At 42.5% G+C, this 24,771-nt stretch overlaps 1 protein-coding gene across 1 annotated transcript; it reads left to right on the forward strand.

The window, feature by feature from the left end:
• The first annotated feature begins 14,981 nt into the window (after positions 1–14,981).
• On the forward strand, positions 14,982–24,329 carry mxra5a (matrix-remodelling associated 5a). Its single transcript, XM_030778955.1, has 8 exons — positions 14,982–15,160; positions 15,571–15,700; positions 15,897–16,287; positions 16,675–18,176; positions 18,234–18,302; positions 20,769–20,913; positions 21,225–22,146; positions 22,418–24,329. The coding sequence occupies exons 1-8, from the start codon at positions 14,982–14,984 to the stop codon at positions 24,327–24,329; spliced, it is 5,250 nt and encodes a 1,749-aa protein (XP_030634815.1).
• Positions 24,330–24,771: the final 442 nt, after the last annotated feature.

Below are 24,771 nucleotides of genomic sequence, written 5' to 3' on the forward strand. Positions count from 1 at the left end.
TGGGGGGGGGGGGGGGGGGGGTCTGGTTACTGAAGCTTAAAACATGGTGCACATTTGAGTCATGGCTTTGACTGCTTTAAAACAGAAAATTGTTCTTTGAAATTCCTTCTCTGGGAATATGGAGAGTGCTACGCCAGTCTTTCTGCCACGCTGCGGATCATAGAGAATTCCATTTTCCGACATCTGAGGGATCATCTGACGTACCAACAAAGCTGTAATATGTTTTGATAATTCAGTAGATGTTTAGTTGTTTTGTGGAACACCTCAATCATAAAATGTTAATGTTATCCATAATTCTGTGCTCAAAAACCCAAATATTCATCTAACGGTGAAGTCAGACGGCTGCTGTCATACAACTTGATCATTAAAATGTTCTTGGCTTTAAATCTTGGATTCCAAAAAAGAAAAAAAAAATGTGGTATCGTGAAGAATTTCAAAGAACGCGTGAAAACATTTTGTATCAATGTAATGTTTGATCCAGATAGGATTCTTGCTGGTAATATGAAACCATACTGTTGTCGACGGCTTAAGGGCATTCTCCAAAGCTGTTTTGCTTTGTAATCACTGACCAGCCATTGGCTGTTTGATGCTTTGTCATCTTGTACTGTAAGCTCTAATAATACCCTGAGTTGTCATCAGTCAGTCCTAAGTGCATGTGTTTGAGGTGACATGAAGCACTCATCCAAGATGGCCTTAAATTAGGATGAGTGTGAATTTCAACATGCTTTATCACCTCGTCATGAAAGATACTGTTTGTTTTTTTTGTGTGTATGAAGCATTTGGTGCATTCAAGCCTTGTTTTCTCACAGTGAAACAAGGATTCTTCTATCAGATTTTTTGGTCTGTTTTAAGAATCGTAGCCACGTGTATGTTCAGTCAAATTCTTCCTCTCTCTTTCTTTTACTAATAGTGTAGCCTTTACTATTCCTTTAAAGTGCTCTAATACCCATAATGCTCTGCTAAACCCCTAAACAGCACCCTTAATGCCTCTTTTACCTTACATAACTTTTAAAATGAATCATAAGTACACGACATACATGGAAACGTACAAAGACACAATTCACTATCTCTCAATGGTACAAGGTTATGGTCAGCATCAGTAAATGATTAAACGATTAACTACAATGAACAATGAAAATACGACATATCAGGCATGCGTCAAACTGAACTGTTTTACTTGAGTGGAAAGTGGGTTTTTGGGAGTTGGTTGAAATGGGAGCTAGTTGAATTATCAGCCTTTACCTTATCCAGTAGCCCAGTGAGGTTGAAGGAGTGATCGCCTGTCATCGTGTCAACGGTTTGTCGCCAGACATTTGTTGTTGTTTTTTATTTTTGAATTTTATATTTCATTGTGGTTTGCTGTTATTTTATTCAGTATGAATGGGTTTGTGGATTTTCTGCCTTTTTTTTTTTTTTGAAAAAAAAAAAAATTGTATTTTATTTATTTCATTTCCAACAGAGAACTCTATGAACTTCAAATTCACAAAAGGAGATTTTTTTTTTTTTGATCATTTCACTAATGCCTTCTATTTGTGTCTGTGAGTAATTGTATTTCATTTTGTCTGCCTTCTTCTTAGCCGATAATGTATTTTAAATGACAAGAAGTGCAGTATTTGCTGTACAGTGAATTGACATGTAAAGGGTTAAATGCACAGCACCCTTAAAATTAAACTCTCTTCTTTTCATGTCAGTATTGCCTCGCTGTCATTCCCCCCCCCCCCCCCCCCCCCCCCCCCCCCCGATAACTTTTATTTTATTTATTTATTTATTTTTCATGAAAAAAATTGCAGAGAATTGCGTTACAGTTGTCATTTTCATTTCTGGAAGTTTCCAAAGATAACGAACAGCGTTTATTTATGTAAGGCTTGATTTGGAAAGAAATCGCATAACTCCCAAAACAACTTCATGCTGTTATTTTTATTTCTAGGCTGCTGTTGTGATGTCCCTGCCCGAGTTTTAAACAAATTTGTCAAATATATGTTTGGTTGTGTATTGTGTTGGAATAGGGCCTAGATGTGACGTATTTCTCATCAAGACCTTAAAATGTTGTGAACTGTCACAATCATTAGATCAGCCTTTTGGCCGCTGTAAAAAGGAATTTAAGACTCAAATATATCAGGTTGTTTGTTTGGACTCTTGCTATCGGTAGAGTACCAGTATATCTGAGCGGTTTGGTTCTGTCTGTGGTTTACATGCTCTTGAGGAAATTAACATGCTTGTTACCTCCCTAGACTACAGTCCAAATGTTCTCATTGCCCTCTGGATATACCCTAGATACGGTCAAGTTTGTGTGTGTTTGTCTGTGTGTGTCTGTGTGTGTGTGTGTGTGTGTGTGTGTGTGTGTGTGTGTTCCTGTACGTTTTGTTTGTTTGTCATGCTCTGTCAGTCTTTGTATACTTTAATCAGAGATAAATTAATAACTCCTGAAATCTGTCCTCGTTTCTCAGACTTTGATTAATGGCTCTATCTGCTATGTCACTATGACTGCATCTACTTTAGAAATGGAAACTTTTTTTTTTCTTCCCCCCGTTTGGAATGACTTCTTGGATTGGATTTTACTTCTTGCATGTGTGCAAACATTGAAATGACGTTTGGGCCTGTTACAGGAACAGAGCAGAGTGATCAGCTTTTTGGTTTTTTTCTAATGATCTCTTAAATTCTTCTATGGCTCTGCAACTCCACCTGACAGGAAGGCACAAAGTGTGTGCATATTAACACACACACACACATATATATAGATACATACATACACACACACATATATGTGTGTGTGTGTGTATATATATATATATACTGTGGCAGCAAAACCTTGCAGGTGAAAATGACATTCCCATTCAATGACATAAGCGAAGCACACAGTGCTGTGTGTGTGTGTGTTTCTGCCCTGCTGTGAAGCAGATGTACTTATAGGAACAAACAGTGGGGGGGCCTGCGTGTTTTCCATAAATCAGAGGTGGGCTAGGGTGGTGGAGGGTGGTGGGGGGGGGGGGGGTCTATCGTCTACAGCTGAGTTTCTAGAAACCCACAGAATGACGGAGCGTGGCCGTCCCACCGTCACTGTTTGGCTCGGGCTGCTCCTGAACAAGGCTGTCACACTGCTCTCTCTCTCTCTCTCTCTCTCTCTCTCTCTCTCTCTCTCTCTCTCTCTCTCTCTCTCTGTGAGAAACAGGGCTGCTCCTGAACAAGGCTGTCACACTTCTCTCTCTCTCTCTCTGTGAGAAACAGGGCTGCTCCTGAACAAGGCTGTCACACTTCTCTCTCTCTCTCTCTCTCTCTCTCTCTCTCTCTCTGTGAGAAACAGGGCTGCTCCTGAAAAAGGCTGTCACACTTCTCTCTCTCTCTCTCTCTGAGAAACAGGGCTGCTCCTGAACAAGGCTGTCACACTGCTCTCTCTCTCTCTCTGTGAGAAACAGGGCTGCTCCTGAACAAGGCTGTCACACTGCTCTCTCTCTCTCTCTGTGAGAAACAGGGCTGCTCCTGAACAAGGCTGTCACACTTCTCTCTCTCTCTCTCTCTCTGTGAGAAACAGGGCTGCTCCTGAACAAGGCTGTCACACTTCTCTCTCTCTCTCTGTGAGAAACAGGGCTGCCCCTGAACAAGGCTGTCACACTGCTCTCTCTTTCTGTCTCTCTCTCTCTCTGTGAGAAACAGGGCTGCTCCTGAACAAGGCTGTCACACTTCTCTCTCTCTCTCTCTCTCTCTCTCTCTCTGTGAGAAACAGGGCTGCTCCTGAACAAGGCTGTCACACTTCTCTCTCTCTCTCTCTCTCTCTCTCTCTCTGTGAGAAACAGGGCTGCTCCTGAACAAGGCTGTCACACTTCTCTCTCTCTCTCTGTCTCTCTGTGAGAAACAGGGCTGCTCCTGAACAAGGCTGTCACACTTCTCTCTCTCTCTCTCTCTCTCTCTCTCTCTCTCTGTGAGAAACAGGGCTGCTCCTGAACAAGGCTGTCACACTTCTCTCTCTCTCTCTCTCTCTCTGTGAGAAACAGGGCTGCTCCTGAACAAGGCTGTCACACTTCTCTCTCTCTCTCTCTCTCTCTGTGAGACACATGAGGACTAGAGTGTGTTTTCATAGCTGGACGTGGCCTTATTGAAGGCTGACGACGTTTCTGTTACGCCGGGCTTCCCTCTGGCCCGCGTTGCAAGGATAACGAGAGCTGATGCATTTTATTTTGCATTTTAGTTTACAGCAGCGTTCAGGGGAAAGAAAAAAAAGAAAAAAAAAAAGTGAATTTCCAGACGACAGAATGTAGTTCAGTTTGGAGCAGAATATCCTTTTTTTTTGTCCTTTCTGAACATAAAAAAAAATTTAATGAATTATTTAATAACCCAACTTGAAGCGATCTTGAAACGGATGCATTAGCGGTGATGTTTTTGGTAGTGGGCTGTCCACCCTGTCATTGACGCTTGTGTCTACTCTCCTGCAATTAAACGTAGCGCCACCCCGGTTAACCCCCACACCTCCTTTAATGAAGAAATGAGATTCCCGACCCTTCTATCAAAGCGTTTCCATTCACAAAAAAAAAAAAGCTGTGAACACCCTTTTTCTAATGACAAGGTGAAGCTTTTATTAGGGCACTTAAAAGCTGCTCCCTCACAATACCAGTGCATTCTGTCATCTCCCAACATGGACTAAAAAGCACCACACCCAAGCTTGGAAACACTGACACAGTGGTTCCTTTTGCTCCCCCCTTAGTAACGATTCATGTCCTTAAACACAAACAGGCTGGTTTTAAAGAACCTGTCAATCTCGCAGGCCTTACGGGTTGGCGTGCTTTGTCTCGTCAGTATTAGGGCTGACATTAATGTCTACCATTTTGAAAAGTTAATTGTTGCTTTTTCACAAAAAAGTACTAAATGTATTTTTTTTTTTTTTAAATTACATTTTCACAAGGTTTGGATTGCATTTTGCTATGAGAGACTGACTTTCTAAATAGACGGTGTAATATTACGTAGTGATTATTTACAATCATTTGGATTTGCTTTTGACAGCCATTCTTAACTGTAATTTAGAATAAATCATGCTAGTGTTTTTCTGTTTTATCTACTTAATCTCAGCAGAACATCAATTTGGAAGGCAGACGTGAAAACATTCCTACGTGGTGGAGTTATTCAGGGCAAAAAAAAAAAAAAGCTGTTTGTTATCGTACACACGCAATGACTTCATATTTTTTTTTTTTTTTTTGCCCTCCTGAACTCTCATGATTCTGCTCTCGTTCACTGCTTATCAAATCCCACCTGATTGGCTGAATGGGATAAATGCTTAGCTTAATGCAATTGCTCATCCTTTGATGGTATGGCTTTGCCAATGAAAGCGTCCCTGTCTTAGTACTCAGGTGTGTAGAATCCTACATCACAACACGATTATGTCATATCTATCAGATTATAACCTCCCAACGGTTATTTCAATGCCGATGCATGTTTCTGTTGAGGTAAAGCAAAAGGACACACACACACACACACACACTCACACACACAAAAACCTAACTAGGTCAGCACAAATCTGTATTTTTACAGTTATTTTTCCTGGAGTATTGGGTGATTAACCACCTGTCTGTCACAGCAGCTGCTGAATGCCTTTGGCAAAGACAATGGCACAAGTTTGTTGATGCCAAGTCGAACTAGAGTTTTGAAGAGTCATTTGAGACAGCGAGGGGGGAAGCAGAGCTGTTGTGACCGAGGTCTAATAAGCTTAATTAGAGGGGGTCGCGTTTGCACGGAGTCCAACTTCAAATGGGATAATATCGTCTCTGTGGACTGGGCCAGTGGCCAAAAGCTTAATGACCAGTGAGGAGGGGAGGAGGCCGCAGTTCAGCCGTGGCACACAATGAATCAGAAAGCTTGAAAATAAATAAATAAAGGAACACATCTGAATATGATGCAAATATGCGGTTATTAACTCGTCTCCGTTGTAGCGCTGTCTCTGTGTAGCGCTGATTTGTCCCTCTGGGACTGTGTAAGTTGTCTGGAAAGTGCTTGCCACTGCAAAAAAATACATCTGCAAGCGAGGGGATGCTAACAGCTACCTTGGAACACCGTACAGTTTTAGGATGTTCGGTGTGATGTACCCGCACAATAATTTTTTTCTTGCACCGCGTATCGCAGACTTGTATGAGACGATGATCTCTCAAGGGGAGCAAAGCTGTTTTGTTGTTTTCGTAATTCTTTCGCGCGTCTAAATAAAACATATCTGGTGAATCGCACGCTGACATACAGCGCAGGGAGAAGACTAGCCTAACCCTGTGGAATCGTTTCCAGAAGCTGTCCTCTTGGCTTTGGGCAAGGAAGCATAAAACACATGCTGATGGCTGTGAGACAGGAGAGGATATTCATCATTTTGCTGCTGTTGGCAGCTAGCGAGTCCATTCACAGCCTGACCTCTGCTTACCAATCTATTTCTACAGCTGAACTCATTCTCCTCTAAACTAAACACATTCTCCTAAATGACTTGTTGATAATTCTCAGTTTTCTGTCCCGTAAATATGTTTAACCAATTTTATATTCATTTTAAGTAGACAGGTAAGTTGTTTTCTTGACAGTAATAAGTTGTTTTCTTGACAGTAATTTTATGCCAATTTCATGTACCAGTAGCATGTGCTATTTGGGTCCAACATAACTGGCATAAGAACTGATTACATTACACAAGACTGTCCTTTGATAAATATAATAAATGATACTTAGAGATTGCTTACACTTGCAGTTTTTTTGTTTGTTTGTTTGTTTGTTTGTTTTTTTTACTCAATCTTCGCATAACCTAACATTTGTATCAGTGACTGGATTCCAGTATGGTGGAGCTTGCTAAAAACCCTTGTGCCAAAGACATTTGAATTCAGTCTTGTATCCACACACATTAGTTGAGGTTATTATGTTAACATGTGCTGCATTAGCCGTGTACACCATGTCATCACCCTGTTATTACTGTCATATGGATTAACTGTCTGTCATCTTCCATGAGACCGTAGCTTTGTTGCTGCTCCCGACGCCAAACCCCTCTGCAGTACATGTCATGTCTCCTCATTTGTTTTGATGTTGCGTGTTCAGGGGGAGGAGATTTTGGAGTTTAGCGAGGAGGCATCTCAACTGGTTTTGTGGTGCGGTGTTAAGCTCTTTTTCACATGGATTTCTTTTCTGTTGGTCAATGCCAGTGCTTTTTTGAGAAGCTGTAAAGTTTAGGTAACGTCCGAGATGTGCATTCTGGATCGTAATCATCCAAGCTTCTTCCAGATTTAGGTCAATAATCAGCAAGTCTCGGTAGAGTAGCCCAACTAAGCCCTGTAGACGTTGCTTCATTGCAGGTTGACATGTCATGAATTCTTTCCCACTCTTGTTTGTCATCCTCTCTGAGTGAGCCTCTCTTACACCCAACCTAGTAATCCCTGCATCTCCACCTGCAGCCACGGGTCCTTCAAAGACTGGCCAGATGCACTGCTGATCCAGTAGATTTTTGAAGGTCTGAAAAAGAAATCAGGGAATTCTTTCAAATGCTATAAACCCTCTCCAATAAAAAGTGTGTTCCTCCCTGATCGTTTGGATATTACCATTTTTCTTTCCTCTTTTCATTACTGAAGAGAAAAGAGAATGTAAATCGCTCCAAGAACACTGGCCTTGACCCACTTTCCAACAAAAAAACGTTTTTTTTTTTTTTACCACAGTCGAGTGGCGCTAGTATTGGAATAATAATAACATGTCAACTTTCAAGGGTCAGACTAACTGTTAATCACGCGTTATGACCGTCCTATTAACATCAGTGTCTCATAAAGACTTACTGTAGTGTGTTAGTAAAGGAACAGAGAGAACGCCCGTTCTCTGGTTTCAGATTAGATGGTGTGATATAAAGTACTCAATAGTTCAATTATGTAAGAATTGATTTTTTTTTTTTCTCCCTCCCTTTTCTCAAGAGAGATTCTCCCTCAGTGGAATATAAGCTGCTGATCATGGACTTCGCCTCTGGAGGTGGTCCTGCAATCTTCTTTCCATATGCGGCCCCCTCAGTTTGTCCCTCGAAAGGTATCCATGTGGATCCATTTAGAAATGCGTCCGTTAAAAGTCCCAATCCACAGAGCTACTATTCCATCTGTCTTTGGACTTTGGACTTTTTTTTTGTGTGTGTTTTGTTTTAAAGCCACATATTTTGCAGAGAATAAGTATCAGTCTTTACCATGTTATGTAAGGTTTTTTTTTTTTTTAGTTCACAATTTAGGTTACAGTTTTGCCTCAGGATCCGAGTGAGTTGAATTTAGACCTTCTTTTTCTGCCTTAACATTTACGTCTTATTGTCTCTAAAGACAGAACAGATTGCTGTAGTGAAGACATATCATTCAAAAAAACTTGTCACGCTTAACAATGGAAAGGTTCCACAGTATTATCACACAACAGCAGAATGTATGATTACAGTTCAACAGCCCACAGTATGTGAACACAGCACAAACTCTCGATAATCAGCCTTTGAAACAGCACCTCAGCCCTCTGTTGGACCATGCTAAACAGGTAAGCCAGAGCCGCAGTTATTGCTTTTGAGCCTGGTCTTTTAATGGCGTTCTCTGAGTGTGGCACACAGCTGGTGTGTTAATTATGAACACACAGTTGTGTTTTTGTCATTACAAACACTACTGGTACTCATTACATAATGCCCTGCTTACAGTTGAAATCATTCTGTGTATGAGGTGCACAGTTGTTCTTACTCAAGGTCCAAATGCGGACGCGCATTCTTTTCGGAGCAAAAGCCACATTGTCTCAACAAAGATTTCGCCTCTCGTCCAGTACTGCACTATTCCATTTTGCTTTTTGTGTTAAATTTTGCCTTGCTACCTACACAGCAACTCCTCTGAAAAGGTTCCATTCTTCCAAACCTTTTTGATACAATCTTTTTGAAAGGTCACTAACTGGCCTGTGTTTGCTCAAGAAAGATGATATTTCATTTTGTTGTTCTTACTCACTCTCTCTCTCTCTCTCTCTCTCTCTCTCTCTCTCTCTCTCTCTCTCTTTAATGACAGAGATGTTATTAATGAGGTTTCACAGCCACCTTAAAAACGACAACTTGGAATGAAAGCTATTCATTAAAATGCAGTTTCTACAGATGGTCTTCATCAAGGGTTGTTTTTTTTTCTGTCTTTCTCAATTCTCTTCTCCTAGGTTTGGTGTCCCACTGCTGCTAACCCAGTAGCTTCACTAGGCATGAAAAACGACCTCCGAGATTCAGTGACGTAGATCTGTCTGAGTGGACAATCAGGACAAATGAATTATTCCACTGACTTCTGGGAGGCCCTTTATATTATAGCATTCCTCTCTGTTGGGAAACAAAACGGAATGCTTGTTGTTGCACTTTACTGCCTGTGTCTTACATTGTAATGACAGTCATTTATATGATTTATATTAAACTCATATTAAACTATAATGGATTTGATGTTATGGTATAAGACCGAATCATCACAGAAACAGAAATCTCATAATTAAACCATGAGTTGTTGTTTTTTTTTTATTATTTTTAGAAGGACCGGCGGGCCTGTGAGCACGTTGCTCAACACCTTCCTGATGATAGAATCTGCAGAGAGAAGACGACCGAGCGGTGGATGGAGGTTGTTGGCACGTTGCGCTTTTTTTTCGCTTTCGAGGAGGACGCGCGTCTGATGGTGATAAACGAGCCCTTTGAGACGTCTTCATTCTGGCTAGACAGCAAACTGGAGGTGCTTCGTTCTGACCAGAAATCATCAACTCGCTCGGGCAACAGTACAGTCCAAGATATTACAAAAACAAAACCTCGTAATATCGCATTCTGCTTTACATACAGGAGATCTGTCTCTGTCAGATGCTCTTCGGTGAAACAAAACGATGAAAGAAACAGGGATTCGAAGGAAAACGCTGAGAAGCAAAACACTTATCATATGAAATGTCTAACAGGCCTCACAAGTTGGAATACGTAGTCTTTTGGGCTCACAATTGCTCTTGAACTAAACACGCCGAAGTGGCAGACTCCATTCAACAGAAACACTAAACAAACTGAAGTGGCAGAATCCATTCCCACACGCAACAGTCTGGCCTGCTTTCATGAAGGTGATGGAGAGGGGAATATTTCATCCTGCGTGTTTAAAATTAGCCACAGTTTGAACATAGCTACAGTGTATGTAGTTAACACTAACACCTTGGCGCTGAGCGCATGATTCCTGGTTTCAGGTACAGTTATGTGTGGCGACGCGACCGTGGTTTTCCGGCCCAGCTGTTACGCAGCAGGCAAGGAGGCTGTTTATTAAACGGCCGTATCCATGTGAAATAAACAAGGCAGAGGGCCAACAGGATAAGACAAAGACAACGTAAGAGCAGTGGGACTGACCTACAAACCTGCATACTCAAACGGAATATTCTGAGGAAAAAACACGACCCTCTTTCAAATGTACGTAGTGCAGTGAAGTATCTCAAGACTATTAGAGTTAATATGGTTATAGCAGAAGCAGCTGTGTTTTTAACTATTTTAATATGTTTGCAATCATATTAAATATGGTATGAATCATGTCATTTGAACGTTGTAGGTTGAGGTTTGTTTTATGCTCAGCCAAAATTGACAATGGATGTTAAGGATAATTCACCTACTCGTGGGCAAGTTTTTCTTATTAGGCTTTCACATTAATCTGTTATTCAAAGCAAGGCCTGCTATTAGAATAAATGACCAGAATTTTTTAGGCAGTGCAGGACTGGAAAATAATGTTTATTATTGCTGTTCTTTGTGGTCTGTAGGTCAGATTCTGACTACAGATGTTCCTTTTCAGCAAAATCTTAGCTTGTAGGAGAGGAGTCTTGTCTGTGCTGACCAGAGCCAACACTCAGTGGAAATTTTGCTATTGTCAGATTAACGGGAAAACATATTAGAAACACATTGGAGAGAGGGAAAAAAAAACAAGTGAAAAAACTCACTTGGTAAATCAGTAGAGTATGAAAGGAGCAGTGAATCTGTAAATATAATGAGAGCAGGTTCTTCATATCAGGTAAACAGGCATAAAATTCAAAGACTAGGCTGAAAAATCCTGTTCAAATGTATCATACAAAAATGCCCTGTTTCATGTCTGGACCTTATCCCTGTGTCCTAACAATCAAAAATTAGAGAAAAGACCGCTAGAGGTGTCGACGAGGACTCTTTCCACTTGTGTTTGAGAAGCAAATGCGTAAAGATCTTCATTGTAGCTCCAAAATTCCATTCCTGAGAGTTGTTTGCTAAGGGTCACATCTGTACTAGGTCACAGCCCAGTAGCATGAAAACAGAAGGACTGAGGATCAGTGAAAACAGTTATGGGAAATAGGCACAATAACACATGCTAACCAGGTGGGAATTAACACTATATCATGACATGTCCTTGAAAGATGCATGTGGTCCATTCAAGAGTTTCTCAAACAACAGGTGCAGTCTTTGAGACCCCTGCTTTGAACTTGAATGTTTAAATCAAGAAACAGAGAGGAACGGAGACTTTATTAAAGCCTTTTTTGTCTCTCTGATGTTATACGTCCATAACTTAGAGCTTTACAAGGCCTCACAGCATGCATAGTCAGAATCTAACAATTCATAAATACTAAATGTTACTGAAGGCCCTGTTAGCATTTCCCTTAATCTCCTCTCAGACTTGAGGCACCTATTAATTTAGAGCTTAAAGGATGTTGTTTTAAGATACATTCCTGGGAATCTTTGAGACATGAATGTATAAAGGCGTCTTGTTAACCTCTTTGTCCTGGATTTAAGCTATCTGCAGATGTTCATCGTTTCACCTTATGGTCTACTCATTCACCTTCCCCATAGTGTTTATGTATCCTCCGAACTGTGACCGGTCCCCATGCAAAACTCCAGACAGATTTCTTAAGCCCGAGACAGACTAAGACAGGCCTGGTTAATGGTAAGTAAGAAACATATGACAGCCATATGTATGAATTGCGGGGACATTTTCTCTCCCCTTCAGGTTTATTTTTGAGAACGTCACGGTGCTCGGTCAGACATAGTGAACCTGCATTTTCTCAAGGAGCCTAAGTCGCCACGGCGATAGAGAGGAATCTGCTGAGTGGTCTCCCTGTGCTCCATTTACAAGCAGTGTGTCCTGGGTCTGAGGAGGAACTGTATTCCAAACACATTTAGCGCGGTTGAGCTTTAGAGCCTTACTGACCCCTTGTCCTCCAGGGATACATTTCCACACACAAAGAACCAATGTGAAGTAAATACATGCCCTCTGTTTTAATTAAAATGCAATTTTTCAAACACCTCCAGCATTATGTGCTGACAGACAAGAACATCAGCCCCACACTGTGGTTGTAATGGGATCACTGTGTGTAAAACTCAAGGCCACACACAAGAGATATGTTATAGACTGAAGTGCTGTTGTAGCATTAGGTGCAAGAGGTACAGTGTAAGAAAGAAAAAAAAGAAAACCAAAACTATTCCTATGACAGTATCTGAGAACAGGGATCTAATGATCTTATCTTGAATATGATGAAATGATTTGTGATCTCTCTCTCTCCCTCTCTTTGTCTCTCTTCTCTCAGTTTCTCTCTTCTCTATCTAGCCAAACGGTGTCTATCAAGAAGTCTCTCCTTTATACTGTCCCTCGTTAAGTATTTTATAGTTTTTGTCTCAAGGTTTTAAGTTCTTTGCCTAGCTGACAGGATTTCCTGTGGTAAAAGCTGTTAAGAGCAGTCATGGATGGAGTCTTTTAAGAGATAATTACACTGTCAAATGTGAAGGAAATTCAAGTCATACTCTCTCACATCATTTTAATCAATTAAGCAAACAGTATGCGCTTTAGCTTCAATAAACAGTGTATACACTACCTTCAAAAGTAAAATACTATATACACCTACAAGTACATTTTTTATCACTATGCATTTATGCCAAGAACAACATAATAGAAGACAGAGACAAGATTATTGAGCAACATTTTAAGGCCGTAATCTACAACTCATATTTCATTGATACTCTATAAACAGCAATGATTCATAGTGATTCTTATCTATGTTTGGCTAAAGCATGTCATTCTAGAATGTTTAATAAAGTGAACTACCACAAAGGTGGTGGAGGCAAAAGTTCACAGAATGTGATCAGTTTGATCAGACAATTATGGCCTGTTTATCACCGAGGCAAATCTCTCTTGAGGAGGTTATTTTGCTCCATTTGCAGTGATGTTGCTGTGTGCTTTAGATCTCCTCTGTGTGTGTTTAGACTGTATTTTTTCTGACATGGCTAATGGCCACACTTACATGTTGTTTTCAAGCAAGTGTGTTATACGCTTGAAGTGACATGATGATGTATGGAATTTCCCAAGTGGTCAAAAACAAGGGCAACTTAGTGCTGACCTTTGGCCTTTGCTTGATCTTTAACCCCTCTTTTCCTAAAGCCAGGCACGATTTCCATGAAAGCAACAGACGTCTCCTTTAAGAAGTACCTGCAGTAACCTAGGAGAATTCTAAGGTATCATTTCGTTCAAACAGCTAAAATGTCATTCAAGTTGCCGTCTGTGCCAAAAGGTGTTCCTGTATGTGTATGTTTTTGCATACTTGTGTGTGTGTGTGTGTGTGTGTGTGTGTGTGTGTTAGAGAGAGAGAGAGAAAGGGGAGTAGATAGATTTGTTGAGTGGTTCGGGGGACTGGAGACCAGGAGGTAAATGACAAGGCTTTGAACCCTGTACAACCTTTACTTAAACTGCACCTTTTAATATGGGGCCAGCCAAATATAGAAGACTACCATAAGAGAGGGAGTATAGCTGAAACTGCATGTGAACAGGAAGAACCGTTTCAGAAAATGAATGCTATTCTCCCTCATTTTATATTTTCGCGTAGTGAAAAGAGAATTTTTTAAAATAAATTAGCATAAGTATAGCCTACTTATCGATATACGTTATAAATTCTATCTTCGATGATCATCAAGGTTCACCCTTACTTAATATTTTTTGTCAGTTTTACAGAGTATATCTCACAAGAGGGCTTAAGTTTATCAGTTACATCAAACACAATCTTTAAGTAAGTGTGTACATGCGATTCTGTTATTCTATTCAAGGCTGCGCGTTGAAAGGATGCTACTCCCCCTCGAGTGCGTGCACTGCAGAAGTAAGCGTGTCAGGAGCGTATGGCCCGTCACTCCTCCCCAGCCCCAAGCGGACGTATCCACACGCGTCGCCAGCAGAAAGTTCCACTCTCAAATTTCTGATGAAAACCTCGGTGCCGCGCACTAGTCTGGGGACTAAGAAGACCACAACTATCTTGCCTGAGGACGTTTACTCTTATGCATAACTTATTATTATTATTATTATTTTTAATCTAATTATTAAACGTGGTTGCAGCTACTCTCAATTTGAACATTTTTTTCTCAGGATTCAGTCTTTCACTGAGGCCGGAATAACAAGATTTCCTGACTGCTGGAAATATTTAATGACAGCTATTTTGTGTCACTTCGTGGACCAGTTGTAAAACATTATCGCATATTTGAATGTTTGTGTAAATGCTTTTGCAATGCGTTTATGAGGAGTTGTGCGAATAATAAACATGTTGCACTGTGATAGTACAAAGACTCGCTGAGGAAAAACTGTAAGGTAAGTCGTCTAACTACGAAATGATCCTGCACAATTAGCAAATAAAAACAAAAGTGAAGCAGCACCAACAATAGTTTACGTGTAAATAAATGCGATGATGAGAATAATATGTGTATCATGAACTGTGTGCAACTTAATTCTAAGCAGTTGCGCTACATTAACTATTTTCCTTTCAATGATTTCGGCATAATTTTGATGTCTGTCGAGCTCAAAGTAAATTATAACTAGCATATTTGATTTCTGACCGCTGCTGGAAAAAAAGTTTGAATATTTGGGAGAACTGATGTTGCTATCGATTTCTGTCCTGGAGATTACCACGGTACCCAGGATTTTAAAAAATGTGATTTGTTCCACTCTAAAGTTCAATATCACGGAATAACCTCCTTGTCTGGCGGCAGAGAGAGGCTGCAGCAGCTGCGTTGCTGAAAGATGGGCTGTCCCACGGCTTGGATTTTTTTCTTGTTTGTGCTGGTGACGCTCCCGAAGGCCGGCAGGTCCTGCCCGAGACCATGCGCCTGCCATCAGCCCACAGAAGTGCACTGCACCTTCCGCTCGTTACTGACCGTACCGCCTGGTATACCTCGACAAGTGGAGCGCATGAACTTGGGGTGAGTTTAATTCATTTCTAAGGCAGTTGACAAGCACGTGGTTTGTGATCCATGGGCAACGAGAATCTACTTAACATGGAAAGAATGCATTTAATTAATACTCAACGTAATTATGGGGAGGGACAGCCAAGAGCGCACACGAGGTGAAGAATAGCCGTTCTTTGAATTAAGACAGAAACATACATACTTACATAAACATGCATACATAAACATGTTGGAGTCTGATCAACCACTAAATATGACTGTCAAACCTCCACCACAGCATTGCACTTAAGGATGTTTGCAAATCATGTCCAAGATGTCCCCTTTTAAAATGATAGATTTTCTGTGAAGACTGGTATTTTGGTAAAATTATTTTGAAAATATTGCATCTCTCTCTCTTTCTCTCTCTCCCTCTCTCTCTCCCTCAGATTTAACACTATAAACAGGATAACAGTTACTTCTCTGACTGGTTTACAAAAACTGGAGCTCCTTATGATGCACGGGAATGATATCCACAGTCTTCCAAATGGGGTGTTCAGCGATCTTATCTCCCTTCAGGTAACACAAGTATCTTTTAGTTTTTGGTTCTTAGATTTGATTTTAACATAAATGTTTTGGTTCTGTCATCTTATATTTTCAGTCTTTAGACACTCACAGTATTGAATTAATATACTGAACTTGCCCATATGATGGAACAGTCACTAAATGCATGATATTTGTTATGCTCCTCAATGTTCCCCACTTTTTTCCTTAGATGCTGAAAATGAGCTACAATAAACTGAAAGTCATCAGCAGACACACCCTTCAGGGTCTTTGGAGTCTGGCCCGTCTGCACCTGGACCACAACAGGATTGAGTTTATCCACCCAGATGCTTTCCAAGGCCTGACGTCCCTGCGTCTGGTCCAACTAGAGGGCAATCGCCTTCAGCAGCTCCATCCTTCCACCTTTTCCACCCTCTCTGTGTTTGGCTACTTCCCTGTGTCCACTTTAAAGCACTTGTATTTGTCTGAGAATGGACTGACAACGCTGCCCAAAAAGATGCTGGCAGGCATGCCTCATCTGGAGAACCTTTTCCTGCATGGAAATCCTTGGACTTGTGACTGCAGAATGAAATGGTTCAGAGAATGGAACACAAACTCGCCAGGTCTGTATAATTCAAATTAATCTCCATACATTACTATTACTTTACTTTGTGGAAAGTAATAGTTCAGTTTCAGACTGAACTCTTGAGATGTCTTCAAATGGATTGGCAGTATATGGAGCAAAACATTATATATAGTAATTGCTTTAGCAACTTTCATACATTCATATGCACCAAAAAAAGGCAATTATTCCATTTTTCATGCGGAACGTTTGAACTGTTGTGTTAACTGTAGCAGTAGTGATGAAAGTTTTATAAGAGCATTTTGTTGTCATTGTCATTATGAATATAACATTGTGTAATTGGTGTAATTCTACCATTTTATGGAGATAAAGATAAGAAAAATGTATGTGTTTTTTTACTGCAACTTCCATTTATCTTTTTCTTTAGGTGTACTGAAATGCAAGAAAGACAGGGCTTATGCTGGAGGCCAGCTGTGTCCCATATGTTTCTCTCCAAAGAACTTAAGAAAGAAAGAGCTCCTGGAAATTGAGACCCTCTCCTGCACGAGCCCCGTTATCCGTGCTTCTCACAGGGCTACACTGCCAGAGGACACGGAGAGCGAGCTTATGTCTCTGGACGAGTTCCGACAGCCATTTGGAAACATATCAGTAGGCCTGACAGATGAGCATGGAAATAAAGTGGACCTCGACTGCGACCTTCATGAACCCAGGGAGTCTGCCAGAATGAGCTGGGATCATGTTAACCCTTATCAGATTGTAGCAAACGTCACTCTGTCGGTGGATGTGGAGTGTCCTATCGATAGGTCCAATTATGAGAGATTGTGGAGGCTCATTGCGTACTACAGTGACGTACCTGCTCATCTGCAGAGGGAGATTATGCTTAGCAAAGACCCGTACGTAAGCTACAGGTACCGACAGGATGTGGAGAGGGATGCGTTGTATTACACTGGGGTAAGAGCCAACATTGCAGCTCAGCCAGCTTGGATTATGCAGTCGTCAGTGGACCTGCAGTTAAACAGACCACAGTCCACTGGAAAGAGAGTGAAGCTGATTCTTAGCATTCATCTCTCACAACGAGAGGAAACCGAGCCTATGCGAGGGCAGATCAGGAACTGGGTTATGATTGAGTCTAAAAATGACACCAGAACTGCCCTGACAGCTGTAGTGGGAAACCCCGTCCAGATGTACTGCAATGTGATGAGCTCCGGTGACCCCTTCATTCAGTGGATGTTGCCAGGTGGTTCAAAAGTGACGGCACCTTACAGCAGCACTGACAACAGAGTGTCTGTGTCCAGCTCAGGAATGTTGGATATTAAAGCTGTGGATCACTCAGATTCAGGGGTGTACTACTGTATTGCATCAGTCACAAATGATTTCAGTGTCCTCCCCTTTCGCCTTACTGTGGAGGAGTCCTCAAGCCCTCCTCCTGAAAGTGATAAAGTTACCGATCCCGTGACTGGATTCGCCGGCGCGCCCGTTTCCCTCCCTTGTGAGGCCTCTGGATCACCTGATGCAGAGGTGAACTGGGTTCTCCCCAATAACAGCATTCTAAGCTTCAGGTCAAACTCCTCCAGGGCATTTGTGACCTCAAATGGAACATTGAGCATTCCCCAGAGTCAGCTCTCTGATATTGGATATTACAAATGTGTGGCCACAAACCAGCATGGTGCAGACTCCCTGGCTACAAAGGTGACTCTGACAAGGCCCCCAGGAGGGCTACCCATGAGGAAATATTCCAGCCGTCCTCAGCCCGCTGAGGGGTTTTCTACCAAAATAAAAGTATCGACAGAGAATGATGAAGAGTCATCAGGGGATAGTGATACTGGAGAGGAGGTCTCACCAAGGCAAGTAGATCCCTCGACTCGAAGAAGGATCCCTAACGTTGGTGTACGAGGAGGACATCCCTTCAGAAATTCTTGGAGACGGCCAGTTATGCCAAGAAGGAGAATAGGTTCCTCTGGTGCAGACAGGGGTAACACTGTGGAGACAAGGAGAAGGATTAACATGTCAAATAATCAGGTTGATCCAGAGAGATGGGCTAACATCTTGGCCAAAGTACGCGGTGGAACCGGTCCAAAAACTACTACACCAAGCTCAGTTCAGTCCAGTCCTAGCAGATTAGGTGTGTCAGAGACAGCCAGCACAAAACCATCAGGATATGCAGACAAAACAGAAGGATCAACGGAAGATGAAGCTACAACACAGCCACCAAGGGGAGAAGTGTTTTACACAGTCACTTCGTCACAAACACCTGTCCAGACTTCTGAAATCAATCTAGATATAAAATCTTTAGATTCAAAGTACCAAACACATGTTATATATCAGATTGCTGCTCCAGAAACAGACACAGACTCAAACCTGTTCACAGCCACCCCTCATATCACAAGACCTACAACTCATCCATACACGACCAATTATTTTGTCACAAACTCAGAGACTGAAGAAGAGAAAATCAGTACAGCATGGAGAACTACTTCATATGGCATTAATTTGCAGGAAAACCAAAGCCACACTACTGATGGTGGCGAAGTAACTGAAATGAGGTCTAAAAATGATGAGACTGGTGAACACAGCACTTCAGAAAACTCGGAACAGGAAGGAGAGGCCTATGAGGGAAGAACTGACCACAGTTCAGTATCCACCGCAGCTGACTCTAATATTGATCCAAACGCAGAAGTACAGACTGACACTGGTTCACACTCAGAAATCATACCAACTAAACAAGTAGCACAAAACTTGCATCCGCACGCTGTTCAAGAGGAGAATGATGCTGAAACACCTATTCCTCTGCTTCTTACTGCTGCTCCAACTACCAAACCCACTGTGGCAGTAAATAAAGGAATGCATACTAACTCACTTAACTCTGTGCGTTCACGTGCTAGGAGCCAATCCAATCCAAAGAGGAGAGTTGGCGGCCGAAGGAGAAGACCTAATAGAATTAGAACCAGGCCGCAAGTCTTCAATCCGTCCGCCCAGACCACAAGTGTCAGTCCGCTGACCACTTCATCCTCAACTGCTGAGGTAACCTTTTCAACTGTCACCAAGACGACTGCTGCCTCTCAGCCCAGAATAGAAATACCTAGTGAGGCCAAAAACACTGGAGCCAGAGTGGATGCCACTGTTCCATTAACTGACAGCCAAGCAACGTCAGCAGGCAGAATGACTCATGAAAAGAACACAGACTCTTTATACGACAGTGCTAGTAACTCTGTCCCTCAGTCCTCTCTCAGTCTAGAGAGTGTATCTGAAACAAAAGAGAGCCTTTTGCAAAATGCCAAACCACCTAACATGTTCAAAAGCACCACAGCAATGCCAGCGTCTCAAGGAACACTTTTAGGTTCTGCTGAAAGACATGAAGACATAATAGATCACAACGAAACACTCTCAGTTTTTATTCCTCATCACAACGACCCGTCCAAGGTGAGGGAGCAGGAGAGGTTTACAAGCATCCGTCCTCCTGCAGTAAAAGCTTTCAAAGAGACACAGAAGGAAAGTACTAGAGGAGACCTTAGCCCCACACAAAACTCTGACAAGTCCACAGAGGATTCTTACACACAATCAGAAACAATACCAGGTGCTGAACCAGACAAAGCACACAATCAGTATAAATTCACTGAAGCCGAAAGCATGCTGCCCAAAGATACCGTGAGGAAGTTTCCATTAGTCTCTGCCTCACCGTCTCCAAGCCCTCAGCATGAAATCACCGAGACCCATGACTCAGAATTCCCAAGTGGTTCAACGAAGGCAATCGTTTATGAGGGAGCTGAGAACACTCGGGTTACAACAGAGAGGGCAATAACTTCCAAAAGCCCTCAAGGATCTACCCTAACTACCAGAACAAAGCCCAGCACTGCCTCAGCTGGGAGCCATCATTTCACAGGAAATGTGGCCTCACCCAGAAATCCCGGGTTAACGTCAGAGAGCGTGAAACTCTCATCTTCAAGTAGAGATGATGCTCATCCTCATGCTACAATCAAACCTGTGACAGCCACAACATTACCATCAACGGTAAACATGATGACAATCACAACAAGACCAATTACACCTCCCAAAACACAACTTCCAGCCTCTCTCCCAAATACCACTTTAATAGGTGATAGAACTCTCTCCCCTGACACTACAAATCACATCCCTGACAGACACAGTGAAAGAGTAATTGCATCAGACCACAGAACGTCTTATTCATCAAATATGAAGGATGTCTTTTCACTTGACAAAGTTGATCTCAGTAGAGGGTCTAATGGACTCGGGTCATCTGTCACTCAAAGTCTTTCTAAAAATGAGTCAATAGGTGCTAAAACTGATACAGTTAGTGGTGTGAAATTAACACCAGAGCCTAATTTGCAAAGCACATTGAAAAAGACTTCACCTGTCAGACAGACAACCATAAGTCAATCCACCACTGCCCCCCAGTCTCCTTCAGCATCTCCACCCAAACTAAATGTTCCTGGGAGGGTTGGACAGGGTGGCAGAGGTTCTTTTGTGCCTCATTATGGATCGGGTGGAACACAACAAAATCAGGCAGTTCCCAGTTTGAGAGGGAGACCAAGGATCATTAGTACAAACATCAGCACTGTAACAGTGCAAGCTGAGTCTGATGCGCATCTGCCTTGCGTGGCTGTCGGAGAGCCAAGCCCTTTCCTGTCTTGGACAAAAGTCTCAACAGGTATGTAAGCATTTTAGTAGATTATTAAGAAAAAACACCTCCATGATAATTTTATCGTAATGTTATGTCAGTTCTGATAGTTAAGCTCTTTTTTAAAGATTGGGTTTTGTATGTGTATTGTGTAATACACAAATTGATTTAGAAACATTTTAGGCTCACTTATTCTAAATATTTGTAGCATCATGAGCACATGAGCTATGTTAAACAATTTTGTCATTTCCTAGTTTATGTAAATTGTTCCAGACCCAAATCATTTTAATCATATGTTTAACAATGGTGTTATAGGTTTTTTTTGTTGCTTTTCTTTGCAGGAGCCAGTGTTGCACAAAACACAAGAATTCAGAGGTTTGAGGCCCACCCCAATGGCACACTAATAATCCGAAAGGTTCTGCCAGTGGACCGTGGCCAATATCTTTGTAGTGTCCAGAACCAGTATGGAGAGGACAAAGCAGCAGTCACACTGATTGTGGTGTCTGAACACCCCAGAGTGCTACAGCCCCGTTACCGAGATGCCACTGTTTACCTGGGAGATTCCATTGATCTTGAATGCCAGTCTAAAGGGTATCCACTACCCCGAGTTACCTGGGTCCTCCCTGATCGAGCAATGGTACATACCAGCGCTCTTCCACCTACTACCACTGAACAGCGGATAGTGCTCTCAGCTAACGGGACGCTTCAGATTAACTCTGTTATCAACACAGACCGCGGAATATACAAATGTATTGCTAGCAATGCAGCAGGTGCCGACGCCATCACTGTGCGACTGCATGTCACCTCTATGCCTCCAGTGATACAGCAGCCTCAGCGAGAGAATGTGTCCTTGACTGATGGGAGTACAGCCTATCTAGACTGCACTGCCCGTGGTGCGCCTCCCCCTTCAGTATACTGGACTACCCCAGATAGCATGCAGCTGAGACCCTCTCAATTTGTGAATGGTCGAAACTTATTTGTCTTCCCCAACGGGACCCTGTATATGCGTGGTGTGGGACCAGCAGATGCAGGGCGTTACGAGTGTACAGCCAGCAATGCAGTTGGGACGTCTTGGAGAGCGATCAGCTTATCTGTGCCAAAAGTCACTCCTTCCTCCAGAGCCAGGATTACCTCCTCATCACCTCAGAAAACAGATGTGATTTATGGGGGACAGCTGCACCTGGACTGTATGGCATCTGGAGATCCAGTGCCCAGGATTATCTGGAGAATTCCATCCAAGAAGCTGGTGGATGCCCATTACAGGTATAAGCTGACATACTTCCTGTGACCACCCACACATAAACTCACACACATGCACACCCATACCCATACCCATACCCATACCCACGCCCAAACTCATATAAAAAGACACACACACACTCACACACACACACACACACGTACATACACACACATTCATGTTTTACCATCATAGCAGTTAATGAAATATTTATTTGATATGCATATAATTTGCTGTTTTATCAAGAACCAATATAAATTCTCAGTTTCATATCTAATTTTGTTACATTTCCAGCTTTGACCCCAGGATAAAGGTGTTTGCCAATGGAACACTGTCTGTCCACTCAGTCACAGAAAAGGATGAAGGGCACTACCTTTGCATGGCTCGAAACAAAATGGGAGACGATTACATGCCTCTCAAGGTCAACATCCTTACAAAACCTCCAAAAATAGAACAGAAACTGCCATCTGATCAGAAGGTGATGTACGGAGGGGATCTGAAAGTAGACTGCGTGGCCTCTGGGCTACCTAACCCAAAGATCCAGTGGGCCTTACCAGATGGCACCATGATTAATAGTGTTATGAAGCACGATAGCATCAGTAGTGGGCGTAGTCGCAGGTATGTGGTCTTCGACAATGGCACTCTGTACTTCAATGAGGTTGGGATGCGTGAAGAAGGTGACTACACCTGTTATGCTGAGAACCAGATCGGCAAAGATGAAATGAAAGTGCACGTCAAAGTGGTCGCGGACGTCCCCGTGATCAAAAACAATTCTCATCAAGTCATCAGAGTCCTCTACGGGGACTCTGTCTCTCTAAGGTGCAGTGCGAAAGGTGAACCAACACCAGTCATTATGTGGTTCAGTCCCACCAACAGGGCCATCCCCCCAGGAGCTTCAGACAAGTACCAAGTCCATAACGATGGCACATTAGTCATCCAGAAGGCCCAGCGCTTTGATGGTGGTAATTACACTTGTCTTGCCCGGAACAGTGCTGGACAGGACCGCAAAGTCACCCGGGTCGAGATCCTCGTCTCTCCTCCTGCTATCAATGGACTTAGAGGTGCAACCAACACAGCCAGGGTGACAGCAGTGAAAGATCAGCGGAAGTTGATTGACTGTGAAGCCATGGGCACGCCGCTTCCACGTGTTATGTGGGTTCTGCCTGAAAACGTGGTCCTCCCCGCTCCATACTACGGCAGCAGGATGACGGTCCATCGGAACGGGACCCTGGATATCCGGACGGTAAGAATGACGGATGCAGCTCAGCTGGCTTGTATTGCTCGCAACGAGGGTGGAGAGGCAAGGTTAATTGTTCACCTTAATGTGGTAGATGTCGTTGAACAGCCAAGACTCAGAAGCCCCAAAATGGAGTCTGTTTCCCTTACTGTGGGCAGTGCAATGACTCTCAATTGTTCTTTTGAGGGCTCTTCACTGCTACAGGTCACCTGGATCCTCCCTAACGGCTCCCCTTTGACAAGCGGTGCTCGGTTCACTAAGTTCTTCCACAAGCCAGATGGCACCTTGGTGATTAGTAACCCGTCTCTCTCAGAAGCAGGGACATACCGCTGTTTGGGTCGTAACACTGCCGGGCTGGTCGAAAGAACCGTCACGCTAATGCCAGGCAGGAAGCCTGAAATTACCAACAGATACAACTCACCTGTGAGCATCATTAACGGGGAGAGTCTTCAGCTTCACTGTTTGTCCAACGGGGACCCTGTCCGACTAACCTGGACCCTGCCAAGTGGGGTTGTGTTAAATCGGCCACAGAGGGCAGGTCGCTATGCTGTTCTCCCCAACGGAACCCTTGCCGTCCAGCAGGCCTCTGTCTATGATAGAGGCTCGTATACATGCAGAGCGTCCAATGAGTATGGAAGTTCTCTCCTTACAATCCCAGTCATAATCATTGCATACCCACCGCGCATCACGAATGGCCCAGCAGCTACTACCTATGCAAGACGAGGAGTTGCCGTCCAGCTTAACTGTGTAGCTATTGCTATTCCCAGGGCGGAGGTGGCATGGGAAACTCCAGATAGAACCCGGTTGGTTGTCAGCCCCCAGCCTCGGATGTTCGGAAACAAGTACATCCATCCTCAGGGTTCACTCATTATCCAGAATCCAACACTGAGAGATGCTGGTCTTTACAGATGCACAGCGAGAAATGTGATGGGAGTGGATTCAAAAGCAACATATCTTCACGTTTTTTAGAAGCAAGAGACCAAGTAAAAAATAAAATGCCCATAGAACTGCCAAATCAAAGCCATAGCTTTCTCTTTAAATGTCTTTTTCATTTTGAAAACCAGTGCATAACCAGTAAAACATAAAATCTTTTACTGCATTTCTAATCGATTTAGGCTGTTATTTAACTAAGGTCTAGAACATTCTAAAGCCACTGAAACCACCAAAAAAAAAAAAACTTGACAAGAACAGAAAACGGCAAAGAAGTTCAAACACAATCTAGCAGTATTTTAATACATTTTTTTTATTGCATTTATATGTTGTATGTGTAAATAAGTAACCTGTTGGTACATTCACTTTCACTGTCAAGACAATGACAAGTTATGTCAAACTGTATAGATGAGAAGAAATATATATTTTTGTGTTTAGTTATGGAAAATAATCTAAATAAGATTTTGCTAACATAGGCAGT

The sequence above is a fragment of the Chanos chanos genome, chromosome 7, assembly GCF_902362185.1.
Source record: "Chanos chanos chromosome 7, fChaCha1.1, whole genome shotgun sequence".
Lineage (NCBI taxonomy): Eukaryota > Metazoa > Chordata > Actinopteri > Gonorynchiformes > Chanidae > Chanos > Chanos chanos.